The sequence below is a fragment of the Kogia breviceps genome, chromosome 18, assembly GCF_026419965.1.
Source record: "Kogia breviceps isolate mKogBre1 chromosome 18, mKogBre1 haplotype 1, whole genome shotgun sequence".
In the NCBI taxonomy this organism is placed as follows: domain Eukaryota; kingdom Metazoa; phylum Chordata; class Mammalia; order Artiodactyla; family Physeteridae; genus Kogia; species Kogia breviceps.
Genome location: NC_081327.1, coordinates 17,089,907 through 17,105,834, shown reverse-complemented (window position 1 = coordinate 17,105,834; position 15,928 = coordinate 17,089,907). Strand labels below are relative to the sequence as shown.

Below are 15,928 nucleotides of genomic sequence, written 5' to 3'. Positions count from 1 at the left end.
GTTGATCCTCATTATTCATGGATTCTATATTTGCAAATTCACCTACTCTCTGAAACTTATTTGTAACCCCAGAATCAGTAGTCCTGGTGCTTTCACAGTCATTCATGGGCATGTGCACAGCAGTGAAAATTTTTAGTTGCTTGATGTGTGTGTTCCCAGCTGAGGTCAAATAAGGTGATGCAGTGCTTTTGTGTTTCAGCTCTCAGACTGCAGAGTCCTTTTCACAGTCTGTTTAGTGCCATTTTTTTTCGCATTTTTGTGGTTTTCGTTGGTGATTTTCCTGTTTAAAGTGGCCCCCAAGCATAGTGCTGCAGTGCTGTCTAGTTTTCCTAAGCGCGAGAAGGCTATGGTGAAGGCATACAGAGAAAATAACGTGTGTTAGATAAGTTTTGTTCAAGTGTGAGTTAGAGTGCTGTCGGCCATGAGTTAAATGTTAATGAATCAACAGTATATACTAAAGGTGTGTTTAGACAAAAACTCATATAAATCAAGGTCATATGTTGATCAGTTGATGAAAACGCATGACCAGAAGCTTGTAGGAAAGTAACCCTGTATTTCCTACTCATTTAGTATTGCTAATACACTTTTCATTGCAATTTTATAGAACATAACTGTGGTGAGTAATGAGAATCAGCTGTACTTACAAGTTCTCAAAATTATGAGTTGCTTCTCTAGCATTCCCCAAAGCAGGGGTTCTTATTGAAGGGCAGTTGTGTCCCTGGGGGACATCTGGAATGTCCAGAGATGGTTTTGATTGTTACATTTTAGGGGAGAGAGGGTGAGTGTGCTACTGGAATTTAGTGAGTAGAGGGCAGAGATGCTGCTAAACATCCTGCAGTGCTCAGGACAGTACCCCCAACAAAGAATTATCGGGACCAAAATGTCAAAATACTGGTAGTGTTGAAGTTGAAAAACTCTGCTCTAAAGATGAATAATGAGTATTTTCTTTCTAAGTATCACTATGAATTCAGTGGTTGATCTGTTTCAATTCATTTAAGTTATTTGTTAAGATTATTCTTTTAGAAACTTTCAAACATATAAAAAGGTAGAGAAAATCCTCTAATGGATTTGTACTCAAGTATCACTCAGCTACAGTTGTTACCAGTTTATGACCAATCTTGTTTCCTATCTACCCCCATCCTCAACCTGGATAATCTTGGAGTAACTCCAAGATATCATATTGCTTCATCTGTAAATATATCAGTATATTTTTCTAAAGAATGGCAACTCCCTTTTATAAACATAACCAAGTTGTCATTATCACAATTAAGAAATTACTTAATATCAAATATCTACTCAATATTCTCATTTTCCTCTTGTCTTACAGATTTTTAATGTAGTTTTTGAAATCCAAATAAAGCTCATACATTGCAGTCTTTCGCTATGTCTTTGTTTCTTTTAAGCTATAGATTTCTCACGATCTTTTTTCCTTGTAATTCTTCACTGAAAACACTGATTGCTTTGTCTGAGAGTTTTCCACTTTCTGGATTTTGGTGGAGCCCCAATGGTGCCATTCAGTGTTTCTCTGTTGTCTGAATTTCCTCTTAATTGTCAGTTAGATCTAGAGGCTTGCTCAGATTTAGGTTCTGCTTTTCGGCAAGAATACTTCCTAGATGGTGTTGTACACTTCCACATCAGGGGGTACATAATGTGCAGCTCATTCTTTTGGAGTTTAGACTGGGCCATCCATTATTAAGTTCTTAGTTAGCCTTTCACCTAGGTTTATCACCATTGATGATCATTACTTAAATCTGTTCATTGCATAAAGGACTATAGCATGGTGATATTCTGATTCTGTAATTCCTTCCATCATTATCAGATGGACTTCCTCTCTAAATAAAAAACATTTTCTCATCAACTATTTGGCAACCCAGAATGTCAGTTCCTAAAGGAAAGGTGGGATAAGTATTGATCCTTTCCCTTTGTTTTAGAATGAGTTACCTCTCTAGCATCTCCTAAAGCTTTGCTTTTTAAATATTATCATGAACACATGGATTTCTAATATATTTCATGTGTTTCAGTCTTTTGCATTATTCTTCTTATAACAAGTTGTCCAGTCTTTGGCCAGTGGGATGCCCTTCAAATCAGCTGCTGTCTCTTTTTTTTTTTAATTTTTATTTTTGGCTGCATTGAGTTTTTCATTGCTGTGCGGGCTTTCTCTAGTTGCGGCGAGCCAGGGCTACTCTTCATTGTGGTGCACAGGCTTCTCATTGTGGTGGCTTGTCTCATTGCAGAGCACGGGTTCTAGGCGTGCAGGCTTCAGTAGTTGTGGCACACAGGCTCAGTAGTTGTGGCTTGTGGGCTCTAGAGCGCAGGCTTAGTAGTTGTGGCACATGGGCTTAGTTGCTCTGCAGCACGTGGGATCTTCCCGGACCAGGGCTTGAACCCTTGTCCTCTGCATTGGCAGGTGGATTCTTAACCACCAACTGCTGTCTTTTTGACATGACTCTAGTAGCCTTTGAAAACTCCTTTGGCATGACACGATGTTTCAAGCCCATTTTGTGTATTTCCTACCCATGACCTAGAATCAGCTGTTTCTCCAAGAAGCCCCAGTTCTCTTTAGTGGCTATTTAGAGACCACAATCTGGGTACTAGAGGCACTTATTCCTACTAGTTTGGTCCTTGTTTCCAGACCTTTAGTGAGCAGAGTAGGAAATGTGATTTTTTTTCCTAAAAGAAAATATGAATATAGCTATTTTTAGTTCAAAATTAGGATAACAAGGTTTTTACTTTTTTGACTTTATATTTGTATCTTGTTTTCTTTAAGTTGAAAATTTTGGCTTCTATGACATTATCACTTATTTGATTTATGCTGCTATGTATAATACTTTCAATGTAGCAATGATAATATTGCTACTAACAGTATGATTGCCTGAAAACAGTTCAAGCTGTCTTTGTAATTCTTTTTGTCCTTAGGATGTAGCCTACTAGGAATTTACAGTCACATTCCTCTATTCCCAAGAACACTGGAAAGAGTTCTTTTTATGTGACCAAGCTACCAACTCAGTAGGTTTCTTTGTTTTATCTTGCTTTTGGTTTTCAGTGATTGCTTTGTTAAAAAACTTTATATATTTTTTATACTTATTAAAAAAATGTTTACATGGTTCCAAAGTCAAAACTATAAAACAGGGAGCATTCAGGGAAGTCCACCTCCATCCCTGTCACCTCTACCCTGTTTCTTTCCTCACTCTTTAGGTAACTATTTGTATTAGTTTTTCGTTTATTCTTCTACAGTTAGTATTTTCAATATAAGCAAATACTTTATATATTCATATTTTCCCTTTTATTACAGAAAAACCCCTGCTTACTTTAAACACTGTCCTCTATTTTGCTTTTTTCACTTGACTGAAATCTTGATCACTCTATAGTAGAGTATCATGATATTCCTTATTTATTTACTTACTTACTTTCTTGCAGTTGCGTAGTACTCCTTGGTGTGGGTAACCATAACTTTATTCAAGTAGCCTTCTTGTCTTTGTCTGCTCGGGCTGCCATAACAAACTAACATTGACTGGGTGGCTTAAAAAAGCAGAAATTTATTGTCTCCCAGTTCCAAAGGCTGGAAGTCTAAGATGAGAGTACCAGCACAGTTGGGTTCTGGTGAGGACTCTCTTGGCTTGTTGCTGGCCACCTCTCTTTGCATCCTCACATGGAAGACAGAGACAGAGAGCAAGCTCTCCAGTGTCTCTTCTGATAAGAGCACTAATCCCATTATGAGGGTCCCCCTCTTATAACCTTTGTCTCTACCTAATTACCTCCCAAAGGCTCATCTTCAATACCATCACATTGGGGGGGGGGGGCTTAGGGCTTCAACATAGGGGGGCATGTAAAGTCTCAGTCCATAACACTCCTGTATTAGTCTAGTAGGACTGCCGTAACAAAATAACACTGACTGGGTGGCTTAAACAGTACAAATTTATTTTCTTTCAGTTCTGGAGGCCAGAAGTCTACGATCAAGGTACTGTTGGGGTTGGTTTCTGGTGAAGCCTCTTTCTGGCTTGTAGATGGCCACCTTATGTCCTTATAAGGCCTTTCCTCTGTGTGTGTGCATAGAGGGAGAGAGAGAGCCCTCTCTTGTTGGTTCCTCTTCTTATAAGGACACCAGTCCTGTCAGATTAAGGCCCCACCCTATGACCTCACCTAACCTTTTTACCTCCTTGTAGACCCTATCCAAATACAGACACATTGGGGTTAGGTCTTCAACATAGGAATTTGTGGGGACACATTTCAGTACAAAACACCTCCTGTTGATGGACTTTGGCATTGTTTCTGATCTTCTGCTTTTACAGGTGGCACTGCAGGAATGACCTTGTACCTATGTCATTTTGTCTTTTTGCCAGTCTGTCTTTGGAATCTATTCCTAGACATGGGCTTCCTGGGTCAAACAGTAAATGCACATGTAATTTTGCTAGGTGTTGCCAAATTCTCTTCCATAGGGATTATACCATTTTGCATTCCCAACTACAGTGTATGAAAGAGCCTTACAGCCTCACTAACAGAGTATATTGTCAAACTTCTTGATTTTTTCCAAGCTGCTAGGTGAGAAATGATATCTTAGTGTAGTTTTAATTTGCAGTTCTAGTAGGAGTGAGGTTGAGCATCTTTTCAGATGTGTAAGGACTGTGTGCATGTTTTCTTCTGTGAACTGTTCATACCTTCTGTTAATTAGTTGGCTTGGTTACAGTAGCAAATGACCTCAATATAACAGTGGAATTCTATAACAACAGATTTATTTCTCACTCTCATTATCCAGCCCCTATGTGGAACATACTGTTATCACTGCAGAGGGAAAGAGCAAGATTGCTGGTGGAAGCATGCATTGTCTCTTAAAGATTCTGCCCAGATGTGACCTGTGTCACATCCACTCACCTGCCATTGGTCAGAGCAAGTCAAATGGCCAAACCCCTCCCTGGGGGTGGGAGGGAGGCTTTATATACTCTCCCAAAGGAGGTACTACAGGTTTCAAGGCAGGAAGGCAGAGCAGGGAAATATAAAATCCTCTTGCCCAAATTTCTGTAGAAGAATCATACGGTTCTTCTTTACATCACAGAAGTTGTAATTTACCTATGTTTGTGTAAACATTTAAATAACGTCCATCAATATATGGTATGCTTTTCATGGATAGGACTATTATATCCCCAACACCGAGCACATTCTCTGACGTACACTAAAGAATCTATGAATAGTTTTGAATGAATAATTTAATTATAATTATCTTTTACTGAATTTTCAAATATCAATCTTAGGTTTTCATGGCTTAATATATGATAACAAAACCGAATCTATGAGGACAGTTAACCTCCTTCAACGAATGAATATTTACCAAGAGGTTTTTCTCAGTATTTTATACAGAGTTCTACCCATACAGGTATGTTGTGTTCTGTGACACTGAATTTAATATTAGATGAAAGTCAAAGTCTGACATTTTAAGTTGAATATTTCACATATGTTTTTCTGATCTTCAACTGGCTTGGTATAAAAACAGTAGTATCCTAATTTTCTCCATACGTATAGTGAATTTTGCTTTTTATTTATATTTTATAAGATATTTTTACATATAGATGCTGCTTCCAGGCTTATATGCAGTCTAGAAGCTGATAAATATTTTCATTTGGAAACATGTGATCACTCTTCATTTATCTTTGAAATAAAAAAACAACAACCTGGAAAGTTAGCAAATCACAGTGACCACTTCTCATGTGAATAAGGTAATACTGGATGAAGTTAGGTGTAAAACTTGTCTAAAGAATGAAACTAGGGACTTCCCTGGTGGTCCAGTGGTGAAGACTCAGCGCTCCCAATGCACGGGGACTGGGTTTGATCCCTGGTCAGGGTACTAGATCCCGCATGCCACAACTAAGAGCCTGCATGCCACAGCTAAAAATCCTGCGTGCCACAGCTAAAGATCCCACGTGCTGCAACTAAGACCCAGTGCAGCCAAATAAATAAATAAATACTTAAAAAAAAAATGTGGCCAGAATCCTCAAGGACTTCCTTTTCTGCTTTTGTATTGAGAAGAAAGGCTGCTAGCACACATTTACATAGGAAGGAGTGATGTGCACTTATTTCTTGGAATTAATACCAAGCTTCTGAATATTAAATTTCCACTGTCATATTTTGTAAATGGCAATGAGAAGGAGTAGAGCTTAACAGACGTTTTTTATCATTCCCTTACAGAAATATATAGAGCCAGTTTATTTTTATATTTACACCTTATTTGGGCTCCAAGCAATTTATGTCACAGCTCTTTACATAACCAGCTGGCTCCTGAGTGGTACGTGGCTATCAGGACTCTTAGCAGCTTTCTGGTATGTCACAAATAGGTGAGTTGGAATCAGTATTCCCTTCTCCCTTTTTAAGGTATGAGTTAAAATGAAGTTACTTCATTTCCAGTTTAAAGAAGGTTGTTCTGCCACATTTTGTGTGGAGTATTTTCTCTCTGGGTTACCTAGTGGAGTTTTTCTTACTTAGTAAGGTAGAAAGTCCTACTTATATATATCTACAGCTGAGGAACAAAACATTGAATTGTAAGTCAAGAGAATCATCTATAATAATCCCAATTCTATTACCACCTTGTTGTGTGATCAGTATTTCTCCAGCCACAAATCTCATCTCTTAAAAGGTTTATTAATATATTTATTATCAACTTCAATAAGATTGTATGCAGCTCATAATTAGCAACATATAAAGCACTGTACAAATGTAAGGAAGTTCTTACATTATTAATATCTATTAATTTCCAAATCCTGGAGCATTATAAAATAGCATTTTTAAAAAACATATTCGAGATAAATCGAATATTCAGTAGCAGTCTTAAAACTTGAACATGAATTCTGATGTTGATTTTATGTTATAATCCTCAACAAATTACTTTTTATTATAACCTTATTGAGTGCTTACTATATGCCAAGCACTTTACATCATACTTTATATGTATTATTTTAACAACCCTGTAGAGTGGGTACTATTATTATTACTATTTTAGAAGTGAGGTAATTGAAGCTTAAAAGGTTAAGTTTTATACATATACATTATATGTATAAATATATAAAAAGGTTAAGTTATGTGTGCATGTGTATATATATATATGAGAATATATAGGCATATATATTTATATATGTTGATAAAAGCATACACACACACACACACACACACACACACGAGCACACATGGAGCTAAGTCTTGGTCAGAATTCAAATGCAGAGTGTGAGACCACTATGTTATGCTGCCTCTTACCATTTTAATCTAACATATTATTCCTGCTAAGAGTACATGAAAGTCTGTAATTCAACTATACTTCAACAAAAAATAAATTTAAAAAAAAGAATAAAGTCAAATTTATTGTTTCTATTAAAAGTAAATAAAGACATTTATTGGATTCCTAGTATGTGTAGGGATCGTTCTTGGCACTAGGTGTACAAAGTTGAAAACTTAACTACACTTGCCCTCAGGGAGTTCACATTCTAGGGGAGTCAAGGAGCTTTTAAAAGTTATTAATCAATGACAAAATTAAGACTCAAGTATAAAGCACTACCAATTCTACCCCAGTTCTACCACTGCATACCTGTGGACAGGTTAGTTAAATTTTCTCAATGACAATTTTATGTTGCAGGCATGATGATGATGATGATAAGGGCAAATTATTGAGAACCAAGAACCAAAATCTAAATATACTTAACGTAATATGTCTTTCACTTTAGGAAATCTTTAAGGTAATGATAGTAAAAATTACTACTTTGGCCCTTTGTGTTTTCCTTGTGCAGAATAGATACCACAAGGGTTGAGTTTACCATCCCACTGAGAGAGAATTGGGCGCTGCCATTCTTTGCAATTCAGATAGCAGCAATTACATATTTCCTGAGACCAAACTTACAGCCCCTTTCTCAAGTAAGTTTTTATAATACTTTGTATATATTTTTAGTTCTCCAATTTTATCTTAGAAGCTTCAGAAAATGTGATGTTCATAGTGTCCAAGTGCGTGTTAATAGTTCTTATTCCATGACCAATGTTTTAACTTGAGTTAAATTAAGTTTTCTTTTTCTAAACCTGTTCCTACTTTGCAAAGAAAATGTTTTCATTTTTGATGTTAAAAATGTACTCTACATTATCTGTCCTTAAACAATTGCGGCAAACCCACACAAAATTTCTGCAGAACTGTCAGAATTTTTAAGCCATTGCTTTTGAGATGTGATTTGGTGCATTTATCGCCTCCATGATAATATGGAGTACACATACCATATGTGAATATTTATATGCAGAGTGTCACTTTAGGATATTTAGAACTTAAATAACAAATGCAAGAGTTTTCAGAGCAACAGTTCATAGTTTTTCTGTTTGGTTTATAGAGCTATTGGCTGCTCTTGAGAACACTTGTCTGAGAGGCTTTTTATTACTAGAGACATATAAATTATACAAAGATTTTCTTTTTACAGAGGCTGACACTTCTTGCCATTTTCATATCAACTTTTCTCTTTAGTCTAACATGGCAATTTAATCAATTTATGATGCTGATGCAAGCATTAGTGCTGTTCATACTGGACTCCTTGGACATGCTGCCAGCAGTGAAGGTAAGGTTTGCTCTCTTTTCTCAGTTGAGATGGTTGTTGTTTAATGTTTTATATGATAGAATGAGCTCAAAATATGCACATGCTTAATGATAAAGTTGAAGCTGCTTCTTAGCTATAATGTAAATATGCTGTAGTCAGTTGAAGCTGAGTAATTTATGCAGCCTAGTTTGACCATCTTAATTTTTATTCTGCTTATTTTACATTAAAAGTTGGATTTATTTTGGGACTTGCCTGGCAGGCCAGTGGTTAAGACTCCGCATTTCCACTGCAGGGGGCACAGGTTCGATCCCTGGTCGGGGAACAAAGATCCCACATGTGGCGTGGCCTTAAAAATAAGATGGATTTATTTGGAGCACAAATGTCTAAATCAGTTGTCCTTTATAGAGTTGACTTAAATTTTAAAATATAAGATAGCTATTTTAAAATGTATTACTGTGTATTGTCCCACCTTTTTTTTCCCAAGGAAATCAATGGGTGTATAACACCTTTTCTGTGGTACTTTATAAAATTTTCATAGTAACATTTACCAATACAGGATGTGAATCCCTATTGATTGGTCAGAGATCACATATGAAATAAGGAAATTATAAAGGAAACCATTGTTTGTCTCCCAGTGTGTGCTGCTGTCATTTAACCGCATGGTTTTTGTCATGTGCAGAAATATGTTTTAATGTGTTGTGTGTGTTTTTAAGTTGCTCATAGTTACTATTCCAAAGTAACAGTAACTTAAATATTTTCCAAGTATAATAAAATATTGTCTCCAGATCTAAGGCAGCAATATAATCTAATAGAGAAGAGATTTACTCACGTATTCCATGTCAAAAGAGATGCAACAATCTTTGGAAACTGACTGAATCTGAATTAGGAAACTTTAAAGTCAACCAACACATATATATTATCTGTCTACTGAGTCATTATAATAGGATAGGCACTACAGAAAATTCCAACCTGTATAAGACATTGTCCCATCCACAGGGAGTTTGCTATCTAGCTTGGGAAATAAAGATGTCTATACAGTTAGAGGGATGTCTGTATATCTATAGATGTCAATTTGTAGTAACAGTAAGTGCCAAAAGTCTAGAAGAGGAGACTTCTTTTTCAGCTAGAAAGATTTCACAGAAATGAGATGCTAGAGGTGGACCAGAAATGAGGAGACTAGAATTTGGATGGAGTGTGAGAGGGGAAGATATGAAGGTAAAATACAGTAAAGAAAGCAGGTGGATAAATGGGAAAAGAATGTGAAAAAGAATGGATACTTCTGGGCTTCCCTGGTGGCGCAGTGGTTGCAAGTCCACCTGCCAATGCAGGGGACACAGGTTCGTGCCCCAGTCCGGGAGGATCCCACATGCTGCGGAGCGGATGGGCCTGTGAGCCATGGCCGCTGAGCCTGTGCTCTGCAACAGGAGAGGCCACAACAGTGAGAGGCCCGCGTACCACAAAAAAAAAAAAAAAGAAAAAAAAGAATGGATACTTCTATGGCTATAACTGAATCACTTTTCTGTACACGTGTAACTAACACATCATTAATCAACTATACTCCAATATAAAATAAAAATTAAAAAATCAAAAATATTTTTAATTAAAAAAGAAAGCAGGTGGATAAGCCAAAGTTAAAATGTGCATATATGTGTGTAGGTGTATAATATATGTGTGTGTATATATATATGGTATCAGATAATGATAATAGAGCCCACATGCCTCTAAAAGCTGCATGTACAAATGAAGCTGAGTATATTGCTGTCTGTTTATATTTGCTTTCCTGTTTTGTAAACTCTTTATGCTTTGTTCATGGAGACTTGCAAGCTAAGGGGAAGAGGTGCCTAGATACCTTTGTATTTCTTCTTGTCATACACTCTTAGGCCAGTTAGTCTCTTCATATGTGATATCACTTTCTCCCCCTTTCTAACAAGTATGTTCAAAAGAACATTGTACATTTTAACATAAAAAATAAATTAATTAATAAATTGAAGAAGAAATAAATATTGAGCCATTTTGAAAATATATATATAAAATTTTTCCATAGTGTATAATTTTTCTATAGTGTATTTTCACAGTAGGTATCAAAAGCCTAAGAAAACATGTTTGTCTTTTCACCAAATTTTGACCTCTTGAAATTTATCCTAAGGAAATAAACATGTTCATTTTAGCTGGACTGTAATAAGAAAAGTCTGGAAATGACCTAAGTCAATAGCAGTAGGGTATCGTTAAGTAAACACGTCTTAACTATGTAACACAGTGTTAGTTATATATAACCATTAGTTTTCCTTCTCCTTTTTTAAAAAATAAAACATATATATACAGAGAGCAAAGTTTCCAGAAATATATGCATTAAAGTATTAGCAGTCAGCTATGTGATTGATGCTCTTATTTTCTTTTTGTTCTTTAGATCTCTTGACTGTTTCTGTAATGAACATCTCTTTCTTTTTCTTTTTTAAAAAATTGGAAAACAGAATAAAAGGTACTATTTTGGCACACACACAAAACTAAAGAATAATACAGCTAATTTATTTCATATTCAGTTCTAAGCTTCGTTGAACTTTTATATTTGAAACTCTGTTGGCATTAGAAGTAGTTATAACTATCAGAATTAAAGGAGGAACGGTATTATAATGAAAGGATCCTGGGTTATAACACCAAGTTGCTACTATCAACTCTGAAAATAACTAGCTCTTTAAACTTTGTCAAGTGATATAACTTCTTGGAACCTTAGTTTCTTGATAAATTGGAATCACTGATCTCTAATCCTATTGAATGGGAAAGAATCAGGATAATTGATATAGAAAAAAGTAATACAAATTCAGAACCTGATGTGGTGACAAGAAGCAATATGTTTTTCAGTACACGTCATCTTCTTTTCATGGATGATGGAAAATCTCTTACCATCAAAAGATCAAGTTTTCAGTGAGAAATGTGTACAGGGTTTTAAAATATAAAACAGAACAGTGAATGTTATTACTAAGCATATAAATCTGTTCCATTAAAGACTAAGAATGTGGAGACTACCTGTTGTGAGAACAAGACACATTAGTGATCAGTGCCTAAGAGGCAATTTTAAAGTACTCCGTATGGTTCCAGACAAAATGAAGTAAGCGCACTTCTCCTCATTCTTCCCACTAAGCACAATTAAAAGCCCTAGACAATACGTAGAAAACAAATATAAGAAGATTTTGAGAGGTGGAGAAAAGAAAGTAGACTACACCTAGAGACCTCAAGACCAGAGGAAGAACATAGCAGTGAGTTCACTGGGTTTTCTTTTTGCTGCATATATCTCAGACTAGGTACTGGAAAAGTCAGCAATCAGGAGAAACCAATGGACTCAAACCAAAAAAGCCCCAAGAAAAGCCAAAAGGACCAGAAAGGGTGAAGCATGAATGCCATGTGGAGAATCTTCAACTTCAACCTATTGGTAATGAGACAACTCTCCCCATCCCTTCCGGGATGGTGTCAGCAGAGAGCCTAAACTTTCATCTTCACCCAGCAGTAATGAGACACCCCTTTCTCTTGCCCTCCAAAAGTCAGTGGTGGTCAAATGTCCAGGTCACTCTGGACATCCAAACCCATCTGGAAATAATGAGGCAGTGTCCTTCTTTCCTCAGTGGCATGACGCTGGCGTGGTGTCAGAGGAGATCTGCTGATGCAGAAGATTTACATAAGATTCAGAGTTCCATAACATAATACAATACAATTGAAGATTATTTGTTAAACTAAGAACCAGGAAAATCTCTTGAATGAACAGAGACCATCAGCAGGTGCCAAAACCAAGGCACACAAAAGTTGAATTACCTGACAAGGAATTTAAAGCAGCTATCATTAAAAAAATTCTCATTGAGCAATTACAAACACACTTGAAACAAATGATAAATAGGAACCCTTAACAGAGATTTAGAAGACAAAAAGAAGCAGCAAATGGAGATTTTAGAACTGAAAAATTCCAATAATGAAAATAAAAACCTCAATAGATAGGCTTCCCTGGTGGTGCAGTGGTTAAGAATCCGCCTGCCAATGCAGGGGACATGGGTTCAATCCCTGGTCCAGGAAGATCCCACATGCTGCGGAGCAGCTAAGCCTGTGCACCACAACTACTGAGCCTGCACTCTAGAGCCCGCGAGCCACAACTACTGAAGCCCGCATGCCTAGAGCCCGTGCTCCACAACAAGAAAAGCCATTGCAGTGAGAAGCCCGCAGACTGCAGTGAAGAGTAGCGCCCGCTCGCCTCAACTAGAGAAAGCCCGCACACAGCAACGAAGACCCAACGCAGCCAAAAAAATAAATAAAATAAAATAAATAATTTTTTTAAAAAAACTCAGTAGATGGACTCAACAGACTGGAATGGTCAGAGGAAAGAATTGGTGAACTTGAAGACAGGACAGTTTAGAAATGAACTAATTTGAACAAGAAAATAGACTGGAAAAAATCAACAGAGCTTCAGAGACCTATGGGACCATAATGAGAAGTCTAATTCATATAACCAGAACCCCAAAAGGAGAGAAAGAGAGTGAGGCTGGAAAAAGTATTTGAAAAAAATACTTTTTGAAGGAATGTCAAAAACTTCCCATATTTGGCAAAACCTACAGAATCAAGAAGCTGAGCTAATGTCAAATAGGGTAAACCCAAATAAACCAATGCCAAGATACATCATAATCAAACTTCTGAAGAATAAAGATAAAGAAAAAAATCTTGAAAGCAGTCAGAGAAAAATGATACCTATAGGGGAAAACCAGTTTGAACAAAAGTGGGTTTCTCATCAGAACCATGGTGCTGAGGTCAACCCAGAATTCTTTACCCAGCAAAAATATCTTTCAGGAACGAAAGGGAAAGCAAAACATTCTCAGATGAAGGAACACTATGGACCTATGGACCTACTGTTAAAAAAGAAAAATGGCTAAATGAAGTTATTGAAATAGAAGGAAATGATAAAAGAAGAAATGTTGGGACATCAGGAAGAGAGAAAAGGCAATTAAAAGTTCAAATATGAATAAATGTAATAAATTCCTCTCTCATCTTGACTGTTCTAAATTATGTTTGATAGCCAAAGCAAAAATAATAATATGGTCTTATGGTTCTCAATGTATGTAGTGGAAATATTTACAACAATTGTAAATGGGAAAAGTAAAAGGACTTAAATTGAGGTAAAATTTCTACACTTGATTCAAACTGGTAAAATGTCCACACTAGTAGACTGTAATAAGTTGTGAATGTATAATGTAATAACCCAGAGCAACCACTAAAAATCTGTACACAGAGATACATTCAAAAATACTATAAATAAGTAAAAATGGAATTCTAAGAATATTCAGGTTACCCGCAGGAAGGCAGAAAAGAAAACAGAAATGGAAAACAGAGTGAACAAACAGCAAATGATAAAATGGCAGATTTAAGACCTATCATATCAATAATAACACATATATACAATAGAATATTACTTAGCCATAAAAAGAAACGAAATTGAGTTATTTGTAATGAGGTAGATGGACCTAAAGTCTGTCATACAGAGTGAAGTAAGTCAGAAAGAGAAAAACAAATACAATATGCTAACACATATATATGGAATCCAAAAAAAAAAAAAAAAAGGTTCTAAAGAACCTAGGGGCAGGACAGGAATAAAGATGCAGACATAGAGAATGGACTGAGGACATGGGGAGGGGGAAGGGTAAGCTGGGACGAAGTGAGAGAGTGTTATTGACATATATACAGTACCAAATGTAAAATAGATAGCTAGTGGGATAGCATGGCACAGGGAAATCAGCTCAGTGCTTTGTGACCACCTAGAGGGGTGGGATAAGGAGGGGGGGAGGGAGAAGCAAGAAAGAGGGAGGGGATATGTGGATCTATGTATGCACATAGCTGATTCACTTTGTTATACAGCAGAAACTAACACAACGCTGTGAAGCAATTATACTCCAATAAAGATGTTAAAAAAATTACCTTAAAGGTAAATGATCTAAATACAACTATTTAAAGACAGAGATGGGTTAGAATAGATTTTAAAAGCACAACCCAATTGTTTTCTACAAGGAACTCACTTCAAACAAACAGTATAGGTAGATTGTAAGTAAAAGGGTAGGAAAAGATACACCATGCAAATATTAATCAAAAGAAAGTAGGAGTGGCTATATTAATATCAGGTAATGTAGGCATGAGAGCAAAGAAAATTACCAGAATAGTATATACTAATAAAAGTATTAATCCACCAAGAAGACATAGCAGTCCTAAATGTACATGTACTAACCAACAGTGCCACAGTATATGTGAAGCAAAAACTGACAGAACGGAAAGGAGAAACAGACAAACCCCAAAAGAGTTGAGGACTTCAGCACCCCTCTCTCTCAACAGTTGAGAACCAGACAGAAATCGTTAAGGATATAGAACTCAGTGACACCATCAACTAACAGGATCTAACCAACATTTATAGAACATTCCACCTAACAACAGCAGAATACCCAATGGATTGAATCAATGGATTCAAACTAGAAATCAACAAAAAGATAAGAAAATTTCCAATATTTGGAAACTAAGCATCACACTTCTAAATAACCTATGGGTCAAAGAGGAAGCCTTGAGGAAACACTGAACTCAGTGACAACAAAAATGCAACATATCAAACCTTGTATGGTGCAGCTAAAGCAGCACTAAGAGGGAAATGTGTACCACTACACACATTATAAAAGGAAAAATCTAAACCACATCCAAGCTCCCACCTTATGAAACTAGGAAAGGAAGAGCACAATAACCCCAACTCAAGCAGAAGGAAGAAAACAATAAAGAAAAGAACAAAAATCAGTGAAATTGAAAACATAAAAACAATAGAGAAAATTAGTGAAATAAAAGCTAATTCTTTCAAAAGATCAGTAAAACTACAGACCTTTATAATTCCCTTGGAGCATTAAACATTCAATGTTAGCACACTTTGATACCAAAGTTCTGATTCTCTGTGGCAGTACTTATGTTCTAGCCAGTTAAGAACATAGACTGTAGAACCAACTGCCTCAATTTGAATGAGTTGATATAAGTGAGTCATTTATCATACTCCCCAATATTTTATGAATGTTAAAAAACGTTAACCATGTTTAATTATGAATGATAATGAAGAGCATGAGCATGCCATTGAAGAAAATTTTGATTATTCTATATAGGAAGAATGTGTTATTGCTGCCTTGTTTCTAAACTCTGAACTAATAGAACCTGAGAAGGAACATCAAAAGTACCACTGATAATCCACAACTTTCTAGTATACAGCTCAGTATTACATTTCTGGCTGATCACCTGCAGTGTTTTTCTTGAACCTAGGATATCATTACAGTTGACCCTTAAACAACATGAGTATCACTGCATGGGTCCACTTATATGCAGATATTTTCAAT

At 36.3% G+C, this 15,928-nt stretch overlaps 1 protein-coding gene across 12 annotated transcripts in view; it reads left to right on the top strand.

Moving 5' to 3' along the window:
- DPY19L3 (dpy-19 like C-mannosyltransferase 3) overlaps positions 1-15,928 on the top strand; it is a 73,083-nt gene that overhangs the window by 26,064 nt on the left and 31,091 nt on the right. For 6 of the 12 annotated variants that reach the window (XR_010837929.1, XR_010837928.1, XR_010837927.1 and 3 more), the window contains exons 5-10: positions 3,931-3,958; positions 4,754-4,878; positions 5,247-5,368; positions 6,178-6,323; positions 7,764-7,887; positions 8,433-8,567. Coding sequence is in view for 9 of the 12 variants with exons in the window: in XM_067020139.1 (XP_066876240.1) it covers positions 3,931-3,958; positions 4,754-4,878; positions 5,247-5,368; positions 6,178-6,323; positions 7,764-7,887; positions 8,433-8,567 (680 nt within the window). In the remaining 3 variants the exon portion in view is untranslated. Of the gene's footprint in view, positions 1-2,940; positions 3,007-3,930; positions 3,959-4,753; positions 4,879-5,246; positions 5,369-6,177; positions 6,324-7,763; positions 7,888-8,432; positions 8,568-15,928 lie in introns of those variants that run through there. The other 6 variants (XM_059046030.2, XM_067020142.1, XM_067020143.1 and 3 more) reach the window with 4 other exon arrangements.